The sequence below is a fragment of the Macrotis lagotis genome, chromosome 2 (genome assembly GCF_037893015.1).
Source record: "Macrotis lagotis isolate mMagLag1 chromosome 2, bilby.v1.9.chrom.fasta, whole genome shotgun sequence".
Taxonomy (NCBI): Eukaryota; Metazoa; Chordata; class Mammalia; order Peramelemorphia; family Peramelidae; genus Macrotis; species Macrotis lagotis.
Window position 1 is genome coordinate 199,206,340 of NC_133659.1, and position 25,885 is coordinate 199,232,224.

Here is a 25,885-nt window from a genome sequence, read left to right on the forward strand (position 1 = left end):
TGTAGAACCTTTGGGTGGAACCTGTAGAACTCTCTGGCATCCTGGGAACACCATATCTTTGAATTCTTATCCCCATGAACCTATATTTATAGAAATTGTTATTATATTTCACCTTAGAAATCAATTAGAAGACAGAAAATGTCCTGTCCTCTGCTTTGAGGGAGGAGGGGAATGAGGTGATGTTTTTCTTTACTATAACTACAGAATATTAGATCTGGAAAAGGTCTCATTCATTCACCCATCCATCTTTCTATCTATTCACTCATTTATTTATTTATTGGCTGATTTATTGTGTGATTTTCTATTTTTCAATTGTGAACTCAACATATAGGACCATTTTCACATGCAAAGAACAGGAAAAAAGAGGATTTTATATGAAATTATGAGTCTTCAGGTTATTTTATTTTAACTTCATATTACATTTAACACAATAGTACCAGTACTGTCTGATTTTCAGTGGCCCCTTCTGAGCATTCTTCTGTTCTCTTCTATATATTTTAAAAAATGTGTCATTAACCCTTTCTTGTTCTTGTTCTTTCTCCTCTTGTTCTTTCTCTTCTTCTTCTTCTTCTTCTTCTTCTTCTCCTCCTCCTCCTCCTCCTCCTCCTCCTCCTCCTTTTCTCCTTTTTTCTCCTCCTTCTTTCTTCTCTTTTCCCTTTCTCCATTTTCATATTCTCCTTTTCTTCTTTTTCACTCCCCAAAACATCCTCTACTATTCTCTCCACTTCCCCACTTAACACCTCTTCCTATGTCAAATAAGTATAGTCACAAGACAAATTCACCCATTAGTCTTATCTGAAAATGTATATCTCTGTCTATACCTAAGGCTTATTATCTCTTATCAAAAAAGATAATTCCTCATTATTAGACTTCTAGAGTCATAATTGGTAACTTATCAGAGTTTTTTGTCTTTCAGAGTTGTTTTCCATTATATTATTGTTTTTGAGGCAGCTAGGTTGCATAGTGGTCAGACTGAGATCTGGAAGATACGAATTCAAATCTTATCTCAGATATTTGACACTGGGCACTGTCTGCCTCATTTTCTTCAACTGTAAAATGGGGAATAATAACTACACCTACCTCACAGGGTTGTTGTGAAGATCAAAGGAGATACTTTGTAAAGCTTTTGGTATCTGGCACATAGTAGGCACTTAAATTCCCTCAACCGCTATCATTGTATATATTGTTTTCTGGTTCTGTTCATTTCACTCTGCATCGTTTCTGGTTCTGTTCATTTCACTCTGCATCATTTCATACAAGGATTTATAGGTTTCTCTGAGTCTGTCCCTTTCATTATGTCTTATGAAAATAATATTCTATTACATTTATATCCTGTAATTTATTTGTTCAGTCATTCCTTAATTGATAGATAACCACATTGTTTCCAGTTCTTAGCTGTAACAAAAAGTGATTTTATAAGGTTGAGCTCTCCCACATGAAGTATGGGGTGATGTATGTGTGTGTGTGTGTGTGTGTGTGTAAGTCTGGAATAGATACATCTCTAGCTTATCTTCCCTTCACCTTTCTCTAAGGGGGAAGCAGAAGGCTGAGGACTTAAGGTTGACCACCACTCTGTTCTCAGAGAGAGAAGGTGGATACTGAGCTAGAATTAAATCTGTCTACTCCCTTAAATATTATTAATCCAGGGAATGTGATTTTTAGGTTCAAACTTAACTTCTGATACTATTCCTTAATGGAGACCTCAAACTTTACATCCCAGATTTGACGTCTTTCCCACCAATGCCAATTCCACAGTGAATACATATAGCAAATGATAAAGAAACCCATTTAATCCAAGTCTATAGCAAAACAAAAATCAGAGAAAGTATACATATTAGAATATATAGCAGATAATACAAAGTAAAGGAGCTTTTCCATTGAGAGTGAGGTATGCCACTGAGAGAAAAAGCATCCCAAATGTGATCCAAAGAGAAATTCCTGATGACTCTGTAACCTGGCAACTGGGACATGAAGATTCTAGCTCCTCTCATTTTGGATTTTCCCCAGAGTTTTTCTCACTTTTGCAACCTGAAGATAAGGTAACACCATATATCTTCTGTCTCATAGCTAGAAATCAGAACAGCTCAGAGATTGAAGAGATCTTTTCTCTTTTCTTCCTGTCTCATGAATTCCACCTGGTCTTATTCAATGTTTAGACTTGCTCTTCAACATTGAGGAGAGATTCCCATACTAACAGGTATTGAGGCTTGAGATACAGAAATATTTTTATATACATGAATCTTTCCCCTCTTTTCTTTGATTTCTTTGGGAGGTATATGTCTATCAAAGAGAATGCATAGTGTATAGTTCCAATTGCTTTCTAGAATAGCTGGACCATGTCACAGTTGCATTAACAGTGCCTTAGTGTGACTGTCCTCCCACAGCCTAACACTGTTATTTTACATTTTTGTCATCTTTATCAATCTAGTGGTTTTGAAGTAGAACCTCAGAGTTAAAACTGCTTAATCACATCCTTTTACTGTTTCTCTATTTGTATCAATTCATTATATTTCTTAGATATCAGATCTTTATCAGAAAAATTTGCTACAATTTTTTTAAACCAGGAAACTATTGCTGTTTTAATTGTTTATTTTGATTTTACATGTGCAAACCTTTTTGATTTGAAGTATAAATTATTCTTTTTATCTTTTATGATTATAATGTTTTGTTTGATCAAGAACTCTACTCTATCCACAAATATGAAAGGTACTTTTTTCCCTGCTCCTCTAATTTGTTTATGATATGACATTTTATAACCCTGTTACATATTCATTTGGAGTTTGTTCCAAATGTAATGTTTATGAATTTGGTTTTAGAAATTTCTTGGTAATTTTTGTATAATAATGCTTACCCCAACAAGTCCATATCCTTGGGCTTATTGAACACTATCCTACTATTTTCAATTGATTTTGAGTCTTTGAGTAGCCGTTCTGTTCCATGGGTCACCTTTTCAAATTTTTAAATCTGGTACAGAACAAAAATTTAACACATTTGTTCTTTACTTCCTTTGAGAATGTTGACTTTCTGCTTCTCCAGAAAATTTTTTTTTCAAGTTCTATAGAATAATCCATTGATTGATTAGTATGGTAATGAATCTATAAAATAATTTATATAGAAGTGTAATTTATATTATATTCGCATGGTCCAACCATAAACAATTAATGGTTTTTCATTTTTCTTCCATTATTTTAATGAAGAGTATTGTATAGTTGTATTCATATAATTTCTATGTCTGTCCTTTAGCTAGACTTCTAGATAATTTATTCTTCTTGTAGTTGTTTTGAATGGAATTTCTTATTTTATTTTTTCTGCTGAGTTTTGTTGGTAACATACTTAAAGGCTTTTTTGGCTGAGTTTATTTTATAACTTGCTATTTATTGAAATTATTATTTCAATTAGCTTCTTAATTCAGCCCCTAGAATTCTCTGAATAAGCAATATTATTCACAAAAGTTATAATTTTGTTTCTTCTTAGTCTCTCAGTTTCTTTTTTTTTTAGATTTTTGCAAGGCAATGGGGTTAAGTGACTTGCCCAAGGTCATACAGCTAGGTAATTAGTGTCTGAGGCCAGATTTGAACTCAGGTCCTCCCACCTCCAGGACCAGTGCTCTATTCATTGCATCACCAAGCTGCCCTTCAGTTTCTTTTTTTCATGTCTTACTGCTGTCTGACATTTCTAAAATTCTATCAAATAATAGATATGACAATGGATACCCTTACTTTACTCCTGATCTTACTGGAAAGTTCTGTGGTGTTCTAGCCCTTTCATTTTTCAGATGAGTAAACCGAGGACTAGACATATCTAAGGTCACAATTAGTCATTGTGAAAACCAGGGTTAGAATTTAGATTAGTCTAGGGGCTGGCATCTTTCCTGTCTACTTTACTGGTTCTCAGATTTTATATTTATATTTTCCTCCTTGACTGGGCCTTCAACTCAGTCCTGTGACAGATTATTGAAATAGGGTTTGAGGAGGGCTCAATTTTGTCTTCCTCTTTCCTTTCCCCCTTCTATTCTGAGCCCCTCAAGCATCTGGGAACTGCATATGACATGAGGTAAACTAGGCTGTAAAGAAAATATTGAAAGGAAAAGGAAACTAAGTAAATTAAGAGGTGATTGGAGAAAGCATGATAATTTAGGGAACAGATAAAGGAGATAAAGGGAAAGAGAAGAGAGAAGAGTAAAGGAATAATGAGTATTTGCTGCAGAGTATATAGAGGACTAGCTAGAGGTAAGATTTTGGGTCTTTTTTTTTCCTTTGGTTAGTCACCTCTTTGAGCCTAAAAAGTAAGGTGATTGGACTAAATCATTTCTAAGATTTCTCCTAGCTCTAAAACTCTATAAAATTCCAATTCTCCTATTCCTCCAGGAAGTTAGGTGATGCACTGGAGAGAGAGTTCTGGATTTGTCAGAAAGTTGTTTCTGGTCAGTCACTTTCAGTTGTGTCTTGACTCTTGGTGATCCTATTTGGACATTTATTGGCAAAGATACTGGAGTGATTTGTCATTTCCTCATCTTACAGATGAGGAAACTGAGGCAAACAGATTTGAATGATTTGTTCAGGGTCACACAGCTAGTAAGTGTCTGAGACCAGATTTGAACTCAGTCTTCCTGACTCCAGGTCTGGCATTCTATCCACTGGGTCACCTAGCAGCCCTGGAGAGCCAAAGAGACCTGAGGTCAAATCCTATCTCAGACACTTATTGGTTGTGTGACCTTGGGGAAATTGTTGAATGTCTCTTTCTTTCAGTTTCTTTATTTACAAAGGGGATAATGATAGGACTTCTCTCCCAGCATTGTGAGGATCAAGTGAGATAATACATGTAAAGGGCTTTGTAAACCTTAATGTACTTATCATTCTTATTCCTTTAGGCATCTGCTTGTGGGCCAAGCCAAGTGCTCTGTTCTTCCTGCCCATGGTTGGTACATACCCAGAATATTCTTGAGATATGAGAGAAATAGTCAGTGAGGGCTTAGTTAGGCCTCTTGGCCAACTTGAAAAGAAGCTGGGGTTTCAAAGAGGAATTTCTGTCAGCTCTCATCTCTGTTCTGCCCCTTCAGGGAACCAGACCTCATGGCCCAACCCCTTGCTCAGTCCTTCAGACATAGTTGTGGTCACCCTCTTATAAAGATCTCTCACTGTGCTCAGGACCAAGACCTCTCAGGCTTCTTACAACTCTAAAGATTCTATTGGTGTATGATGAATGTCTCAGAAGTATGGTGCCTCTTGCCCAAAGGGCCTCGAAGCAATTTTCAGGTAGCTCCTTAACTTGGAATTCTTTTTATTGGAGACAAAAATAGTTGTGAGTCAATAAGTCAATAGGACATAGAGTAGTGGTCCTGGGTTGTGTGGGAAAGCAAAAGACCACAATGGGAGGCTTAGAAAGGAAGCACTTCTCTCACCCTTCTCCCCTCCCATACTATGTAGTATTCTGGGGACAAAGGTCTTCTCTCCAAATACTAATTATGGCTCTGGTCTCAGGGACCTGAGGACTTGCACAAAGAGGACATTTAACAATCATTTTTTGAGTGAATGAATGTGAGAGGAATTCAGTGACTTGAGTTTGTGGAGGCTCATGATTTGGGGGTACCTGGAGGGGAACCCTGGTGAGTAAGGGACAGTACCTAGAATGGTTCATTATCTTTCAATCCATCTGCTATGGGGTTCTGTGCACGAAAGCTGAGCCCCCTGGATAGTGTTGAGAGTGGAGGGTACAGAACAGATCTCTGCCTAAAAGGAATGTACATCAGGCAGCCCCCGCCCAGGAGGGGCTAAAAAAAGCCCCGCACTCCCCTGAGCTTTGTGTGTGGGGTTATCAGCTGCTATGTGTTGGCTCATCACTATGGTCAGACTCTGGCATTTTAAGGGGGCCCTGGTCCCCTATCCCTTCTGTGTTTCTTGTGTTTCTCCCAGGCAACAGGAAGGGGGCAGCCTGTTCTTGGTCTGGAAGCCAGAGGTATGGTGGAAAGAGAAGGTGGGGGTTGGGGGTCCCAAATCTGGTGACAATGGACAATTGTCAGCTGGACCCTGTGGGTGTTTCTTCCTTTTATAGTCAGTGACAGTTGCTCTAGCTCTGGTCCAGCCCCTCTGGTGAGGGGGAAGGGCCCCTCAGGTCAGTAATATAAGGGACAGAGAAACCCAAGGCTCCTGTCTCTCTGTCTTCCAGGCTCTTCTTGCTTCCTCTTAGGGTTTCCAGTTCCACCAGAGATCCCAACGCCATGCCGCCCAAGAAGCCAGAGCCCAAGAAGGAAGCAGCTAAGCCAGCTGCAGCCCCAGCCCCAGCCCCAGCCCCAGCTCCTGCTCCAGAAGCCCCCAAGGAACCTGCCTTTGACCCAAAGAGTGTGAAGGTGAGATGCATCTAGTTGGAAGGAGGGGGATCAAGAATCTTTTCCCATTCTGGGAGGGTATGGTGGGAAGACTTATTAGGGAAGAACATTTCTGGGCTCAGTTAGACCCTTCCTGAGACAGAATACTATAATGTGTGGACCTTTCCTAGGAAATAGGCACATTTTGTTTTTAATAAGTCTTGGACCTCTTTGGCAGTCTGCTAAAGTCTAGAGACTCCTTCTTAGAAGAATGTTTTTAAATACATAAAGTAAAATACATTCAAGGAAATGAAGGTAATCAATTATATTAAAATACAGTTATCAGAAAGTTTAAAAACAGCAACAAGAAGTTTACTAGACCTCAGGTTAAGAATCATTGATATAGAGGAACTGGAAGCTAACGAAGGGGAAGTAGCACTATACAACCCTAGATTTTAACCAATCATTCAAGAAGTATTTATTGAGTGCCTGCTATGTTCAAAGCACTATTAGGGACTTTGGGAGATACAAAGAACTTTTTTGTTTTTTTAAAAAAACATAGTTCCTGCTTTAGAGAAGTTGCTGACTTGAGAATTGACATACACAGACATAAGACAAATTATCCTGTAAGCCAATGTATGATAATTGTTGAGTGAACAGTTCATGGGATTTAGGTTTGGAAGGTCTTTACAGACCCATTTATTTTATAGATGAGAAAATTGAACAATAGAGACAGGGAATTACTTGCCCAAGATCATACAGGCTAGCAAGTCATAGAATTGGAATTTCAACTCAGGTCTTCAGATTTTATATGTGGAGCTCTACCAATTATATTTTGTTTTCTAGGTCATAAGAGGTAGAGGAGCTCAGAGGAGAGATGGAGAGATCATTACTAACTGGTCAGGAAACATTTAGTGGGGTAGGAAGGATTTGGGTTGGGTCTAAAAGGGTGGATAGCACTTAGATGATCTCTCCCCATTCTCTGTTAACCTTTTATATTCCCAATACCTTCCAATGACAACCCTAAGACTACCATAGCTGAGGCTATCATCCACACCCTGGCCATGCTCTGTGTGTTAATGGTACTGCCCCCATATCAAGGTATACGTTTTCTACCTTGTCTCTTCTCTCTTGCATTTGAAGAACCCCACAGGAGTGAATATATGGTAGGGTATGGCTACTCCTAGGGTTGAACTTAGAAAAGGGGAATCTCTTTACCTTTTGTCTATCTTGCCTTCAGCCTGCACATAGGAATGTTCTTTTCCTCAGATTAAGTCTGTCCTCCACCAATCTGGCTGCTTAACTGAGTTCTCCAAGTTCACTGGCTAGGCTGTGGAAGGAATAAGTGTGGGAGGGGAAGCTAGAAAAAGGAGTATGGAGTGGGGGGTAGAGGTGGCCAAGAGACTCCTCAGGGGAATGGAGCACTTTTAAGCTTCCATACCAAATTGAGGGAGGTCCAGCAGTGCCTGGTATGGAGAGTTATTTATAGCTGGTGTGGGACTGGGAGGGGCAGGGCAGGAGACAAGGGAGCCCAGCTCAGGACAGAGTTGGGGATAGACAGTGATGGAGGGAAGGTGGGCAGGGCCAGGATTAGTCTGAGCTCAGTCCTAAAGCAGTCCTAAAGGGTTCCAGAGGTGTTTGCATGCCATGTCTCTCTCCCTTTATGGGCAGAGGCTGGCAGGTACAAAGCCACTCATCATGACAGCCCTTTGCTATTATCTTTATCATGTTGGGATTAAGCACCACTCCATTTGGACAGCCACTGCCAGCCTGGGCTCTCTAGTCATCCAGCGGTGCCTCGTTTAACCCTGGCAACAGTTTCAGCATATGAGTCAGTGAAACCAGAAAACTGCCCACCACCTCTCTTTGGATCTTCCCTTTAGCCCAGCTTCTCTTAACCTTTTTTTCTTTTTTGGTATTTTGTCAAACCTCATATGTCACTGAGATTTGAAATCTCTCAGTCATCCTTCACTCCTCTCTGTCCCTTACACCTCCCCTCTCAAACTAATTTCACTTCTCTTCATTTCTCTCTCCTCCCTCTTCTTCATTCTATTTCCTTCTCGTCTCCTCTTCCATCCCATTCTACAAAACCTGTTTGTCAGTCTGGTGAAACCTATGGATGCCCTGTCAGAATAATGTTTTTAAATACATAAAATCTATAAGGGTCACCAAGGAAACCAGTTCTAGTAAAGTATAATTATCAAAAGATTTTAAAAACAAAGTCACAGACCCCAGATTAAGAGATGGTAACTCAATGCTTTGCTTACTTAACATTCCCCATGCTTTCCTGGCCTCTACACACTCCTGTCAGGCTTACCATCCTTCTTATACCCCATGCTATCGGCATTCCTTAAAAGTGTTGAGAAACTGGTTTGTTTTGGTGACTTTTTAAATATTCCCACTACAAACTTTTACACATTGCTCTTAGGTATAGCAAACCTCTTTTTTCATATATTGTGAAATGGTAAAATGCCAGTCCAAAAATCTGTCTGAATTCTCAATGATTTGAAATCAGGGAGTCTTAAATGAAGTTCTCTGAATTTGGGAGAGGGAAAACAAAGAATCTATAACTGTACCATCTTTCAATACCAAACACACACTTTCTTCCTCTCCTCTAAGCCATCCTCTATTTCTCTTATATGGTGGAATGGAAGATCTGGACTTGGAGTTAGGTGACTAGGAAACCTAGCTCTGTCACCTCCTGTCTTTGTGATTTTGAACAAGTCACTTTACGTCTTTATAATAAATACCTTCATTTATTGTATGAGGAGTTAGGCAAAAAGATCTCTAAAGATCCCTTCCAACTCAATATCAAATTATATGATGCTCTAAATTTTATGATTATTACCTGAAAATGAGGATAATAATTAGTCAAATCAATCAATAGAGGTTAGCATGGTGTAAATAGAGAACTAGTCTTGAAGCCAAGAATATCTAGGTTCAAGTCTTCTGACATTTTGGTTGTATTACCTTAGATAAGTCATTAAGCTCTGAGTGCTAGCTATAGTCAACTCTTTTGAGACCTATACTTTCAAAGAAGCTATTGACTTTGGTAAAAGGAATGTCCTCACAAGATAGTTTTCTTTTTCCAGTAAAATTACACGTCCAGGTTCTAGTGAATCTCTATCTTTATTTAGTCCTTAATTAATAAGCACCTATATTGTGTCAAACTTTGTCCTAGGTGCTGGGGATACAGTAACAAAAAATGAAACAGTCCCTTACATTACAGTAAAGGAGACAAATGTATATCTGTATTTGTTGTTCAGTTAAATCCAACTCTTTGTGACCCTGTGAACCATGGCATACTACTACTATCCATGAGATTTTCCTGGCAAAAATATGGAGTAGTTTGCCATTTCCTTCCTTCTTTCTTTTTCTTGATTTCTTGATTTCTTGATTTCCTTCCTTCCTTCCTTCCTTCCTTCCTTCCTTCCTTCCTTCCTTCCTTCCTTCCTTCCTTCCTTCCTTCATCCTTAACTCCCTTCCTCCTTAATTCCCTCCCTCCCCCCCCCCCCCTTCCTTCCATTCTTCCTTTCAGAGGGGTACTAGGAATCAGGAAAGACCTAATGAAGAGGAAGAGGCTTGAGTTGGGTCTTGAAGGAAACTCGAGGTTCTAAGAGGTAGAGGTGATAAGAAAGTGTGTTTCAGGCTTAGGGAACAGGATAACTTTTGCAAAAACATGGAGGTGGGAGATGAAGTACATTGTATGGCAAACAGTAATGAGGTTAGTCTGTCTGGACTATAATATTTATGAATGACAATAATGTATAATAAAGCCCAAAAGTTAAGTTGGAGTCGAGTTATGAAGACTTAAATACCAAAGGAGCTTTATGTTTAATCCTGCTGCTGATAAAGAGCCACTGGTGTTTATTGATTAGGAAAATGACATGGTAAGACTTATGTTTTAGTAAAATCACTTTGGTAGTGAATTATACATTGAAATAGGGAGAAACTTGAGGTGGGGAAACCAATTAAGTTATTGCAGAAGTCTAGGCAAGAGGTGATGGGGGCCTCAATTCAGGTGGTGTCTAAGTGAATGGAGAGGAGGGGGTGAAAGTGAGAGATATTCTCAAATTTAGAATGTCCAAAACAGAGCTAATTTTCTTTAAACTTACAACCACCCTTCTTATGAATTTATTTATTTATGTGTGAATACTGGCATCCTTCCAACCACTGAAATTTGTAATCTCTCCATCATTGTTGACTCTTCCTTCTCCCTTATTCCCTCCTCCCCTCAAGTCATTGTTCCCTTCCCTACCCCTCCCTTTTCTTTTTCTCTCCCATTCTGTTTTATTCCATGGGATATACTCTAAACTTACTTCTCAGTAAGCCAGCATCTGGGGAGGTCCAGGCTCACATCAATTACATCCTTTATAATACAATAAGTGGAATTTCCTTCCTGTCATTAACCTTCACTACTTTGTTCTCTCCTTCCCCACAGATTGATTTCTCTGCTGACCAGATAGAAGGTGAGTATTCTTTCTCCCTTGACATTGCTGTGGCCTCTGTCTCCTTTCTTGATGAGAACCAACACCTCCCCAGAGAAGAACTGTCTGGATGCTCCAAGTCTCCCAGAACCTCTGACAGTTGCTCAGTCCTTTAGCCAAGTTATTTTGAAACCTTAAGAAATAGCCATGGCCAGTTGCTGTGATCCAATTATGTCCAAGCCAATGAACTGCATCTTGTCAGGGTTCAATGTCCTGGGAGAAAGCTTTATTTCATTTAGTTCTTGGAGTTGAGGAACAGTGTTTGCCTTTATTCCTCCTTCATACAGCCTAAGGCAACCCTGATACCACCTTTCCCAAACTCTGACTACAAAGTTCCAGAATGGGCTTATACTAGGTTAGCAAATTTAATACTGAATTCCCTCTAACCCTCCCACTATCCCATGTAAATGACTTGACTTTTATTCTCTTCTTTCCCCTTATGGACTTCAGTACATTCCAGCACCCTTCTCTCCCCATAGTGAAGTCCCTAGGGACCAGAAGGCAATACAGCTTTAAAGCTATGAAGAATGACCTTTCCCATCACCTGGTGCCAACATGCTAGTTCAGAGATAAAGAGAGAGTCTTTATCATGACTGTCTCTGATCTTTTAGGGACTTCTTCCAACTCCATAAATACTATAAAGGCAGAAGATCTTAGGCTCTTGTGACTGGAATAAACCCTGCAGTATCATCTGGTCTAGTTTAGTCAACAAGTTAGTCAGTACACATCTATTAAGTGCTTCTCCTTATATCCACCAAGCACTGTGGATATAAAGAAGGACAAAAGGCAGTCTCAGACTCAAGGAGCTCACTTTCTAATGGGGGAGACAAGATGTAAATGTAAACAATGTACGAAAAAGACATAGGTATAGAATAAATTGGAAAAACCAACAGAGGGAAGGCAGCATTAAGAGGGACTGGAAAAGATTTCTTACAGAGGATAGACTTTCAGCTGACCTTGAAGGAACCTAGGGAGGGAAGGTGGTGAAAATGAAGAGGATTCTGACTTTCAGGCAGGTGAGAGAAGCATGAAGGTAAAATGGAAAAACAACCAAACAAGGGCAGCAAAGTGACATAGTGGGCAGAGTATTGGCCCTGGAGTTAGGAGGATCTGAGTCCAGATTTGGCTTCAGACAGTTATGTGACCCTGGGCAAATCACTTAACACTGATTGACTCCAAAAAAAGGGAAGAAACATTGACTTTGGAGTCAGAGGACTGAGGTTTGATTCTTTAAACTCGTGTTTCTTACCTCTATTATCTTGAACAAATCAACTTAAATTTCTTTTTCTCTCATTTTTTTCTCTAATTTTTCTCATCTGTGAAATGGAGTGATTGAACTAGATGACCTCTAAATATACTATAGGATGCTATGTCCATTTTTAAATGAGTGATTCTAGCTCTGATTTTGTAATATCCCACTGTTTTCCTGTGGCATAGTGGAAAATTCTTTTTTTTTAATTTTTTAAAATTTATTTAAGGCAATGGGGTTAAGTGACTTGCTCAAGGTCACCCAGCTAGACAATTATTAAGGATCTGAATCAGATTTGAACTCAGGCCCTCCTGACTCCAGGACCAGTGCTCTATCCACTGTGCCACCTAGCTACCCCTGGGAAATTCTAAAAATAAAACTCAGTTTTAAAATATTCAATTGTATATGAAGAAGGTTCCTGAATCAAAAGATTTGGAGGATTCAGACATGGAGGGGAGCCTTAGAGATGAAACCCCAGGGCTATGTTTCATTTTTACAAATGAGGGAACTGAATTTCAGAGAGGTTAAATGATATACCAGATACTCCCCAGCTAATAGGGTGGCCAGATAGGGATAGTGGATAGAGCACTAGGCTTTGAATCAGACTCATCTTCATGAGTAATTTTGACTTCAAAAATTTCCTAGTTATGTGGTCCTGGGAAAATCTTTTAACTTTGCCTCAGTTTCCTCAACTTTAAAATGATCTAGAGAAGGAAATGGAAAACCACTTGAGCATCTCTGCCAAGAAAACCCCAAATGGGGGTCACAAAGAGTTGGACAGGATTGAAATGACTCAACAGCAACAACATCTAGCTAACAAGTAAACTGAGATTCAAGTTCAGGTTTTTCTAGCTCTGACTCTAGTGTTCTTTCTAGTACAACAAAAATTATAGTTAACTATGACTCAACTAGCTCATTACAGTGGATTATCACTGGCTATGAAAATGTTTTTCTCGTATCCAACTAGAATCCCTTCTGATTTAATTTTGACCGATTGCCATTTGTTTGATCTTCTTTGGATTCAAAGAACAATCTGTATGCGGCTTTGTGGAGAGAACTGGGGCCTGGGAGTCAACAGATGGATCTTAATCCCAAACTCTGCCACATGTCTCACTGTGTGACTGTGAGCCAGTCATTTTAACCAATCTCAGCCTGCTTTCCTTCATCTGAAAAAATGAGAGGATAGGGCTAGAGCATCCCTGGAGTTCCTTTTATAGCTCTAACATTCTATATTCTATTCAGCATCCTCCTCTTAAAAATCTTCAAATAGAAGAGAGTAATTAAATGACCACTTAGCCCCCTCTGTAAGCTAAACAATGTGATCCTTTTAATAGCTTTTCCTCATCTGAGACACTTTCCCTCTCTGGACCTATCCCAGATTTCTAAACCTTTTAAAGTATGATGACCAAAACTGGACCAAGCAGAGTCCTCAAATCAAAGTCTGACTAATTCAGAGTACCAAGGAGGGATTAATACTTAGCCCATGGGGGTATGTCATGCTCCTTTAAATAAACCCTAGGATGAGGCGGAACTTTTTCAAAGCAGCCACATGGGGTTGACTCACATTCAGTTTGGGCACTTTCCAGTTTTGCCCATTAAACCAGGAGGGAATATAGGGAGAAATGGATTCATTAGTGGACAGAGTTGATAACCCTCTCTTTTTTCTAAACTTCCTCAACTTTCATTAACATGTGTAGAGAGTTTACCAGAGTTGGGAATGTGACATGTACTTAGAATCATGGAATTGTGGAATTAGAAGGATATTTTAGGAATCATTTAGAGTGTGGATTAGTAAACTTAGTTTCTTGAAAAAATACTGGGATAAATGCATTACATAATTGATTTTTTTGTGAGTTTATATATCTTATTTGTTGTTATTTATACATTTTGCAGTCACTTCTGATTCTTGGTGACCCCTTTTGGGTTTTCTTGGCAGAGTTACTAAAGTAGTTTGCCATTTCTTTTTTCTAGCTCACTTTACAGATGAGAAAAATGAGGCAAATGGGGTTAAATGACTTGCTCAGAGTCACACAGCTAATTTGAGGCTGAATTCGAGCTCAGATATTCCTCCTGACTCCAGGGCCAGTACTGTATCCCCTGCACCATCTAGCTACCCCAGGCTCAGATATTCCTGATATAATGATCCAGTGGGCCACCTAACTGCCTCCAGATATCTTATTTAATGCATATAAAAGCCCATCTCCACTGAGCCTGAAGGCCAAAGTGATCTTTATGTCACTAAAAGGTTAAGAATCCCTGCTTTAGAGAAGCAGCATAGTGGACAGAGAGCAGGTTGTAGAGTCAGGAAGCCAGATTTTGCCTCTGATATATGTTGTCTGTGTAACCCTGGTTAAGTCATTTAATTTTTTAGTGTATTGGGCAACTCTCTAAAGTAGAATTTCCTACCTCCAGGTGTTCCCTAGACCAATGAAATCATAAGTCTTACCTTACCTTTAAGTCTCATCCCTCCTATTTTCCAGATGAATCATAGAATCTTAGAAATAGAATTCATGCACAAAATACTTTTATTTAATCACAAAATCACTTAAGTGTGTCAGGTACTGTTATGTGCCAGACTATAAAGGCAAAAATGATAAAGCTATCTTGGCTGTTCTAGAAGTCTGAAAATCCTGGGAGACTTTTGAGTTCAGTGGCTGAGGTATCCCCAGAGTGGCAGCTTATGTGTGATGGAGTAATGGTCACTGACAGAGGATTGACCCAGCCTTCTATTCATTGAATTAACTCTTTGCCCATAACTTGATGCCTATCCCCCTGGTTATTATGGTACAGTAGAAAGAACACTGACTCTCCAGTCAGAAGTCCTCATGTGATTTAGGACAAATCTTACCTGGATCCTGGTTTCCTCATCTGTAAAATTAGGAGTCCTTTGAGCTCCTTTCTAACTCCCAAGAGTCTGAGATATGTGATCATCTATTTAGCAAAAATAGCAAAGAAGGCGATGGAGTTAAGTGACTTGTCCAAAGTCACACAGCTAAGCTAGGTAACTATTGAGTATCTGAGGCTGGATTTGAACTCAGGTCCTCCTGACTCCAGGACTAGTACTCTACCCACTGCACCACCTCACAACCTTCTAAAAGGGCACTTCTAACCATAATCTTTCTCTTCAGAGTTCAAGGAGGCTTTCTCGCTGTTTGATCGGACACCAACTGGAGAGATGAAGATTACATATGGACAGTGTGGAGATGTGCTCCGAGCTCTGGGTCAGAACCCCACCAATGCTGAGGTCCTCCGGGTACTTGGCAAACCCAAGCCTGAAGGTCAGTGTTAGGGTCTAGGGTCTCAAAACTGCAGGGCCACACCAGCACTTAGCTTCCTTAATACAAACCAGTCTCCCCATCTGGACTGCCCTTTCTTTATTTTCCTTGGTTCTCCCTTTCCTCCATCCTCACTCATTTTCTGTAGGAAACCTTCCATTACCTGTTTAATTTTTGTCCTTCCATTAGTCAATCAATTAGTCAGTAAACATTTATTACATGCCCATTATGTGTTAAGCACTGTGCTAGGCATCTTACAGGATATTCCCTAAATCTAAAGATCTGTTTGTTTTCCTAAGATATAAATACTTCTCTAATAGAGACCCTGTGATTTCTCACGTAGTGATAATTTACTTGAATCCTTCTCAAGTCATTTTTGTATGTTTGGCTCTCCAATTAAAATGTGAGTTTCTCAAAGGCAGGGTTTACTCTTTTTCTTTTTAATTTACTATTATATTTACTCTCTATTACCTTTTTGATCTAGAGGTTATCATAGGGCTGCAAACACAGTACACTTCAAAATGTATGTCTGTTAAATAATTAACCATTCCTGCATACTTTATTTCCTCTCCAAAACAATCTCTGCTTTGTTCTCAAAACCTAGAAGGAGACAGATATTCATTGTAGAACTCCAGTATTCAGCTTTGTCAGGGTAAAGGTGACAATAATGCCACCTTTATCCTGAGAGTCAGGGCAGCAATCTCCAGATCCTCCCTCCTCCATTTCCCTTTCTTGCTCCCTCTCATTGCCTTCCTCTTTGGTTCTGACTTCAGAACCAATTGACTCTTCATTCATGGATGCTAAATAAATACTGAAGAATGGTAAGGAGCAGGAGCTGGAGTGCTGATAGTTTGTTTATGTAGTATGTCACTTCTAGCAGCCATCTCCACTGAGACTGGAAGTGGTCAGGGTTATGGGAATGGGAGCCCAAGGCCCTGTTAGAATCCAGATTGAATTCCTCTACTACATTCCCCACCATCAGTAGCACCTATTCCCAATTTCTTTACTTGCCTTTGGTCTATTCTGTAGGGTCCCTGTGTCTGTGCCCTGATCCTAGAAGTAGCATTGTCTAGGATTGGTTCTTAGACAGAATGAAGCAGTGGGCTTCCCTGTCTTAACATCCCCTTCTTTCCTTCCCTAATCTCTCTTCCTGAAGAGATGAATGCCAAAATGCTGGACTTTGAGACCTTCCTACCCATCCTTCAGCATATCTCCCGCAACAAGGACCAAGGAACCTATGAGGACTTTGTGGAGGGGCTTCGAGTCTTTGACAAGGAGAGTAATGGCACTGTCATGGGTGCTGAGCTGCGCCATGTCCTTGCCACACTAGGTATGGGTATGGGCAATAAGGAAGGGAAAGACACTTGTGAAGGAATGGGATGAGGAGACAGAGCAAAGGGAGAAGAGTAAAAAGGATTGGGGCAAAGGGAAAGGGCTAAATTGAAGTTGAAACTCAGCATCCTGGCCACTTGAGTGGTACCTCCCCAAACCCTCTTTTCAACATAAGGTCTTAAGTATATATTAAGTATAAGGTATTAAGTATTGAGGGGGAAAAGAAGAGGGCAGGGAGAGAAGGTATTGTAGAACACTGGGCTGAGAATCAGAACACCAAACTTGTAGTCTTCTGATCTGCTACTAACCCACTCAGGGATCATGGGTAAATCACCAGCTAATGTTTCTACATCTATAAAATGAAAGAGTTGGGCCTTTATAGTCTATAACTGGGCTGTCCAAAATGTGGGTTGTGGGTTGCATACCTACAAGGTGATTTTGTGCAGCTGCTTTAGTAAACAGACCACAGAGCTTTCACTAAAATGACAAATCAAACTATGTTGTCTATCGTTTCAATAAAACTTTTAAAAGTAAGGTTGGACAGACAGCCCTGGTCTATAACGTCCATTCCAGTGCTGATCTGTAAGTCTGTGAGCCTGTAGGGATGAAAAGAAGGCAATAGTTAATAGTGTAGGCTGAGAGAGACAATCTGATTTCTGTTCTGTCTTTGCCTCTCATTCTGGGCTCCCATGCTTTAAATCCTTGGAGAGACAGAATGTTGTTTTGGAGGTAAGCCCCAGAGTCAAGAAATGTGTAGCCTTTGATTCTGCTCTTAGTACTTTTCTTTCAAAATTCTTATGAGAGATTTGGGGAAGAGCTCTGCTCTTATGCCAGGATGCAGATCTGGAATCTAGGAAAGCTACTGAATAGTGGGGAGGAGAGGGAGGTGGGCTTCTATCTATCCTCTGCCGTCATTGACTCTAAGCTTGTTTCAGGTGAGAAGATGACTGAATCAGAAGTGGAACAACTGATGGCTGGGCAGGAGGATGCCAATGGCTGCATTAACTATGAAGGTTAGGGGAACAGGACAGGAACAATTTGCTCCTATGTATTCTCCCCTTCACCCCTCCCCGCCCCACCACGAGCTCTAGCTGTACTATTGGAAATCTGAAACCTAGAACTCAGTGGGGGCAGACTGACTTTGCCTCTACTCTTGGTATCACCTTGAGGAAAGGGATAGATTTGATGGTATAGTTCTGGGAGTTGGGTGAAAGGTCATCCAGCTCAGAGAGGCCATGGGGTAAGAAAGGAATTCCAGGGTGCATGAGAAATTCCTTGCTAGGTAGGGAAAGAGGATTAGGTCTGAGAAAGCAGTAGAGAGAGGAAAAGTTTAGTTAGGAGGGGCATCAAAGGGATGGGGGAGAAAAGTAACCAGGTCAGGGTCCTGACTTACACCTTCTTTTCCAGCCTTTGTCAAACACATCATGTCTGGATGAATCGGGGCCTTCAGGGTGAGTATGAACTCCTTCACAGTTTCTATGGGGGCAGGGTTATTCCAAAGGTTTCAGGAACACTAGAGGCCCAGGAAGCTTGGGCAGGTAGCACCACTGGCATGGTTCCCTTCTATCCTTACTGTGCCTGCCCATATTCCTCACTTTTCCTTTGTGGTTTCTCTTTCTAGAGTCCTTTCCTCTTTCCTTTGCCTCTACTCATTCTGCTGCACATCATCTACCCATTGTTTTCAACCTTAACCCCTCTCAATTCACACACCTTCTTCCAGGTTTGGGTTTTTCTGGCTATGCAGATGGAAAAGGGAAAGCAAGACCCATGGACTGGAGAAGCCTTCTTATTTACTCTTGATTCCATCCTGCTCTTCTTTCTCTTGCTACCTGTAGCCTCTGTCCATAATCCTTGGGAACTTGATCAGGGAGTTACTGCCATTCACTCTCCTTTGTGATTCCTTTTTCAGATGCAAGGTGGCCTTTTATTGTTGACACCCCATCAGGAGTGAGTGAACCCTTGGAAGAGCTGTGGAACTGGGATCAGAGGGACCCTGATCTGTCATCCCATTACAGTTAGGAGAAGCTCCTCAGCTTCACAGCCACCTCTGTAAATAAACAGCCAGGCACTATCTTACATAACAGCCATGAGTCTGTTTTCTGTGATGTTCCTCCCATCCTCGACAGAAGTCTCTCACTTCAGGCCTCCTCTTCGTGTCTGTCAATCAGAATGATAGGATTTATAGCTGGGGAGCTGGCCAGGTATGGGGAAAGATCTGGCTAATAGCTCAAAGGATAGTGGTGGAATCAGAATTTAGAAGGGAAGGGTTTAGAAGGACCAGAAATATTTATGGAAACCAGAATTCTGTTCTTGTTTACAGAAGCATTCTATTTATCTCATTCTTGCTTCATCCTTCCTCAGGTCGGGTCTGATAGACAGCTATATGTGGGTGATGGTGGGGGAAAGGACTGTGCCTAGACTCAGGATCCTTCCAAGTGGTCTCTGTCCCTGTAATGGGAAGTTCAGGTTCCCATTCCCATGAGACAAAAGATCATAGATTTGGAGCTGAAAGGGACCTTAGAGACTTTCTAATCCAACCCTTTCATTTTACAGAGGTGGAAACTGGGACCAGAAAGGTTTAATTAAGTTGCAAAAGGTCACACAAGTAATAAGCATTAAGTTGGATGTAAACCAGTGTCCTCTGGCATGAAATTCACTGCTCTTACCACGAATTATTCCATGTCTCCCAGATACGCTGTCCTGATGCTCTTTCTCATTTACTTATTGTGGGTATCACAATAGCTCTTGACTATTTATTTAACCTCAGTCCAAAGCTCATATCCCTCAGTAGGATATGAGGTCCTTGAGGGAAAAATGGTTTTTTTTTTTCAAATCTTGTTTTATTTTTTTGTTTGTATTTCTAGTGAATTCTGATTAGATTGGTTGTTAGGAGCCTCAGGGCCTATCATCCTAAAGAGTATGGCTCCAAGAGGATTCCCCCTGCAATTCCTCTCCCAACCCATCCCCTACCCAGTGATTCATCCAAAGCTTGCTCTGCATCAGCTAAGGTCATGTAGAAACTCAGAAATGAGAGAAGTGAAGGGGAGATTGAAAAAGAGACAAGGAGAAAGAAGGAGAGGAACAGAGACAGTGAAGTAGGAAGAAATACACTCACATGTTTCAGGAATGAGCCAGTCTCATATCAGGGGGCTTAGTTACCTCAATGTGATTTTTTTCCTGTCTTTATATCCACAATTAGGGCAGATGGGTAGTATAGTGAATTGAGTGCTGGGCCTGCAATAAGGAAGATGAGTCTTCCCAAATTCAAGTCTGGCCTCAGCCACTTAGTAGCTGTATGATCCTAGGTAAGTCATTTAATCCTGTTTGTTTTGGTTTTTCTCATCTGTAAAATAAACTGGAAAAAATGGATTTATGGAGAGTTGTACTCTACTGAAAAAATGACTTATCAACAAAATGATGGGTTGTATCTGGTGATCTCCATGATCCCTTCAAATTCTCTAAAATCATCCCCAAGCCGGTATTGATTTATCTCTCTACTTTCCCAACTAATTCTTGCTGTGGAGCTGTGGTCTTGACTCTATAACTTCACAGGAAACCCTACTATTGTCCCCATCCTTCTTTGTATCCTCGCTTTCCCAGAGACTTCAGAGGAGCTGAATAGACCTCATTTTTCTCATTCTTCTTGACCTACCTGTTGTGTCTCATCTGTCAGTCAACAGAGACACCTTTCTATAGCAATTTAAGATTTAAAAAGGACATTTTCCCCAAATGACCCTGGGAAGTAAGTAGTTCAAGGATGATTATCAATCATTAAATATTAACTAAGGGGCGGCTAGGTGGCGTAGTGGATAAAGCACTGGCCTTGGAGTCAGGAGTACCTGGGTTCAAATCCGGTCTCAGACACTTAATAATTACCTAGCTGTGTGGCCTTGGGCAAGCCACTTAAGCCCATGGCCTTGCAAATACTAAAAAAAAATATTAACTAAGAAATTGCTGGGTGGTTGGCTCTGTACTAAGGGAAATGGGAGACACTGAAGTATAAGAGGTGATCCTTGCCTTTGAAGTTAAAGCAAAATGGACACCCCCCCCCCCACAGATACACACATCCATTATTCTTAAAAATTCTTTCTACATCCACTTCCTACCATTAATTTTATGTTAGTTTGGCTAAATCATTTCACTATTGTCTCTCAGTTTCCTCATATGTAAAATGAGGGAGACAGATTAGATAGTCTCTAAGGTTCCTTTTAGCTTTAGCATTCACTGGTCCTTTGGTTCTGTGACACTCCTTTGTTGTTGTTATCCTACCCCTCTGACTATTCTTTCTCTTCCACACTGCTGGCTTTTCTGCTTCCTCTCATCCAACATTTACTATGGATACTCCTCAAGGTTTAGAGTTGGGTCAGGTGCTTTTGTTCAGCTAATTCACAAGAGACTATTGTTTCATCATATCCTTATTTAAGGTCTCTTGTAGAGGGATTGGATTACAGATGAAATATAAAAGGTTTTGACTTTGCCATCAAGAAGTTTATGACCTGGTTTGGGAGGACAAAGGTACACTTAAGTTATAAACAGAGAATGATTATGAAGTTGTATAAAAGTCAATAATAGTATGAACACTGGATTGGGAGCCAGGATACCTGGATTGTCTTCATTGCTGCCATTATCTGATTGTATGACTGAAAAAATTATATTATAATTCTGGATCTCAGGTTTTCAAATCTGTACAAAGAGGAGATTGGACTAGTTAGTGATTCTAAGTGTAAGCTAATATAGTCTGCACTGTATATATTGAAGAAATATGTAATAGAATTGGGATGGAAAAAAGGAGAAGGTTGTGAGTTTTGAGTAATATCTTTTTTTAATTTAAAAAATTTTTATTTAAGGCAATGGGGTTTGAGTGACTTGCCCAAAGTCACACAGCTAGGCAATTATTAAGTGTCTGAGGTCAGATTTGAACCCAGATCCTCCTGACTCCAGGACTGGTGCTCTATACTTGCTGTCCCAAGCTGATCTGTTTTTTACCTATGTGACCTTAGATAATTCATTTCCCTTCCTTTTTTATTTTATTTCTTCACCTGTAAAATGAAGGGAGCAGATGAAATGATCTCTTTCAATCCTTCTTAGAAGGAAGGTATAAAGTGGTAATTGAGGGGTAGAGCAAGTTTTAGATGATGAGAAGATGTAGCCTGGCTAAGGTATAGGGGCTTTTTTCTGCCTTCAAATAAGTGAGTTCCCAAGTAACTGGTGTGGATTATTAGAGAGAACTAACAAGACATACCTCTTGAGTACCCTTCCACATTTCCAAAGTTCTATAACTACTCCCCCTGAAGGGTACATATTAAGTTGGGGGAAAGCTTTCTGGTATGGGTTGAGCCAACTGCTAACCTCTCCCCTTGGACAGAGATGGGCATTGTGGTTTAATGTAAAGAATTCTGGCTTTGGCATCAGAAAGCCTGACTTTCAAACATGATTTTTATCACTTATCAAGCCTCAATTTCTTCATCCATAAAATGAAGAGGTTGAGACTATATGATCTCTAAGGTCCCCTTCAACAGACTTATGATCCTCTTGGAGTGGAATGTTTACCTCTTTGGGGAGTTCCTTTCTTGACTCTGAATCTGAGGGAGAGATGCCACTCCTAGGGGAAAGGGTGAATGGGTTGGAAGGAGGAGGGAATCGCTGTTTTGGGACAGAGATAAACAAGTCTCTAGGTAGAAGCCTGCAGAGGCACTTAGTGATAAGATGGTGTTGAGACTTGATGGGACACAGCAACAGCAGGGGAAGAGGTGCCTCAAGATGGGGAATGGGGAAGGGGAAATTGCAGTTGGGGGAAGTTGAACAGAAAGGCAGCTAGGTGGCACAGTGGAGAGAATGCCAGGCCTGGAGTCAGGAGGACTAATCTCTCTGAGTTCTAGTCTTAGATATTTACTAACTGTTTGCCTCTGTTTGCCTCAGTTTCTTTATCTCTAAAATGAGCTGGAGAGAGATAGCAAATCACTCCAATATCTTTACCAAGAAAATCCCAAATGGGGTCATAAAGAGTCAAACACGACTGAAAATGAGCAAGTTGAACGGATGCTATATGTGTGTAGCAGACATGGATTGGTGTCACTGGGCTGAGCATTCACACTGGCCCATTTTTGTGGGACATGAGCCCTGGCTCTTTGTGAAGTACCTACTTGATTCAGTGTCTCTTGATTTGTTCCTTGATTCCCTTGACAACGGTTACATTAAAGATGATTGTCCCAACTCAGCCAGGAAGAACGTATCTGTTTGGGACTCTATCATTCTCCCTTTGACTTAAAACCCTGGGTGAAGAGGGATTTTCTCTTCTTTTCTTCCAGGTGGCAATGTTAGCTACAACCCCTGGTAGTGAGAGTCCCTGGTTATCTTTCTCCTGCCTTTGTGTTTCTTCCCCAAGCTCAGGTCTGCAATTAGAAACCAATATGTCTGAGAGATATGTTTATAGCTTTGGTTGCCTCTTTGGAAATTTAAGAGTTCTTTGATCAGTGATAGCTGACCAGTCCATTCTCCACTCAGCTATCACATCAATCTCCCTAAAACATAAGTCTGAACATGTCATCTCCTTATTGAATCAGTTTCCATTACCTCTGGGAACAAATAGAAAATTATCTGGTTTTTAAAGTACTACATAATTGGTCCCTTCCTACCTTTTCAGTCTTCTCACTTCACTTTTCACCCTCCCATACTCTGTGATCCAGTGACACTGGCCTCCACACTGCTTCTCCAACTAGATATTCCATTTCTCCACTTGGCAACTTGGGTTTTTTCATTTGCTGTTTCCCTCACTTAGAACTTTCTCCACCCTTATCTCTATCTCCTAGCTTCTATGACTCCCTTCAGACCTCACTTGAAAGTTCTCCTTCTGCCAGAAGCTTTCTTCAATTCATCTTAATGCTTAGTGACTTTGCTCTGTTGAGTATATCCAATTTATCTTGTGGGTATTTTGTTTATGCATAATTGTATGCTTGTTGTATCCACCCTTATGTTGTGAGCTCCTTGAGAGCATCCCTACCATCCTTTATATTCCTTCTGCTTAACATAGTGTCTGGCACATAGTAAGTGTGAAATAAATGTTTATTGACTGACTGGCCAATATTAGTATGAGTGAAGCTCAAACTTCCCTTTTTCCAGTAAGGAGACTTCCAGGATCAAGCTAAACTCTGTGTGAATCTGAAGCAGTAAGCATCTTGGGGGAAGGGCCCTCATCCTTTCTAAATCTCACTATCTCTGTCCTGGGGTGCAGGTCACGAGGGTGCCCTGCCTCTTGGGGATAATGTGTATGGACCGGGGTGTTCTTGAGTCAGAGTCATGTGGGAGGGTCCAAATTTAGTTGAGAAGGGAGTAGCTCTTGGATTTTTGTCCAGTTACACAGGGAGAGGTAAAGAACAACATATTTATATAAAAGTGAGTAGTACCTTCCCCATCCCCACACATTAACACACACATAAATACACATCAACACATACATGTCTTTGTCCATGCATGTATATGTGTGTATATATACATACATGTATGTATGTGTAGACACGAGTATGTGCATACATACCTACGAGGTGGTGCAGTGGACAGAGTCGGGGTTTAAGTTATAAAGACTCCTCTTCCTGACTTCAAATTTGAATTTGGACACTTATTAGGCTTATTAGACCTTAGGAAAGTCACTTAACCTTGATTACCTCAGTTTCCTCATCTGTTAAATGAGCTGAAAAAATAAATGGCAAATTACTCCAGTATCCTTGCCAAGAAAATCTCAAATGCGATCAATGAAGAATCAGACGTGAACAAGGGTTATCGAATTGTTGACTCGAGGTGCAATCCTTACCTTTAACCACTAGATGGGAGCACAGCAACGTCCTATTCTCCAGCTAGCGTGAAAATGACTGTATCCTTTGGAGAACTAAATACAGGAAAACAAAATCCCTGTGATTTAAGGGGTTACTTTAGAGGTCATCTAGGATGCTGTGCCCTTGGAGAAGACAGAGATGTTCACAAAGGAATTTTTAATTTCAAAGGGGTATAGAAGATGCTAATTATCTCTACTATCACCATCCAATGATGATTTTTTTATATTTGAACTCCATTTCTCTTCATATAGCTTTAACCCATTTGTTTTATTTTCATCCTGGCTCACCCAGACCTGGGTCCAAATGTGGTGGAGTAAAATTCATTCATTCATTCATTCATTCATTCATTCATTCATTCATTCATCATTTAACAAGTAGAGTCCTAGATCTGAAGTTAGAGGATCAGGGTTAGAAAACAGTTTGTGTAATCTGTATGTACCTATGTGAGCTTGAGCAGATACTTCTAATCTGTCTGGAAATAAAGTTTCTCATTTATGAATGAGGGTCTGACATCTAAGGTTTCTTCAAGTAGTAAATCTCTGATCTTATCTATTTACTGAATAGCTATATATCCTAATTAGGCACCATGGAGAAATAGTAAGTATATGCATCAAACAGTCCCTGCTCTTCAAGAGCTTAATCTAGTTGAGCAGACAAAACACAAATGTGTGAATTATTTAATAACAAGGCAATACAATAGCAAAAGAAATGTCACAAAGCAGCATGTAGATAAATGTTTAGTAATTCAGAGGAGATGGAGTTTACTTACTTGGGTGATCTTGGTTAAGTTTCCTTTCTTGGGGTCTCAGTTTTCTTCTCTGTAAAATGGGGTTGGGGTGGCTATAATAGATCTTCTAAGACCCCTCTCCTGTAGACCCTATGATTAATTGGAAATTGAGATCCCAGGAATCTTGGATCCCAGGTGACTGCTTGTAAGATTGTCAGACCTCAGAGGGACCTTTGAGATCATTTAAGCCCCGGATTCCTCAGTTTACAGAAACCTGAGTCCCAAAGAGGGGAATTAGTTTGTCTACCATTGCGCAGTGAGGCAGTGATAGAGACAACTTGCCTACCATGTAGACTCCCCCAACTTTACCCTCATCCAACTCATCTTTGTTGAGTTGGGTAAGGATCAGGGTGTTATGTAGAGAGATGGTGTACTTTTATACACAGTTTGCCTGGTTACATGTAAGAGGGTTTTAGATTTGATATGTGTTTGAGGGTGTGTGTGTGTGTGTGTGTGTGTGTGTGTGTACATATACATATTCTCCAAAGTCTTCATGGAATATGTTTTCAAATAAATTTTTTTTGATGTTTTCTGTTTCTTACATCATCATAGTATTTCATGTATCCCTCCCCCTCCTAGAGAGGAAAAAAAAATAAGGTTAGCACAACTGATCAGTGCATTA

At 40.3% G+C, this 25,885-nt stretch overlaps 1 protein-coding gene across 6 annotated transcripts in view; it reads left to right on the plus strand.

The window, feature by feature from the left end:
- Nucleotides 1-18,730, plus strand: part of MYL4 (myosin light chain 4) — a 30,449-nt gene extending 11,719 nt beyond the window's left edge. For 4 of the 6 annotated variants that reach the window (XM_074224407.1, XM_074224403.1, XM_074224405.1 and 1 more), the window contains 7 exons: nt 6,187-6,346; nt 10,746-10,773; nt 15,169-15,318; nt 16,472-16,645; nt 17,583-17,660; nt 18,055-18,098; nt 18,557-18,730. In XM_074224407.1, coding sequence (XP_074080508.1) covers nt 6,218-6,346; nt 10,746-10,773; nt 15,169-15,318; nt 16,472-16,645; nt 17,583-17,660; nt 18,055-18,083 — 588 coding nt within the window. In that variant the 5' untranslated portion in view covers nt 6,187-6,217 and the 3' untranslated portion in view covers nt 18,084-18,098; nt 18,557-18,730. Of the gene's footprint in view, nt 1-6,165; nt 6,347-10,745; nt 10,774-15,168; nt 15,319-16,471; nt 16,646-17,582; nt 17,661-18,054; nt 18,099-18,556 lie in introns of all 6 variants that reach the window. The other 2 variants (XM_074224406.1, XM_074224402.1) reach the window with 1 other exon arrangement.
- The last annotated feature ends 7,155 nt before the right edge of the window (nt 18,731-25,885 follow it).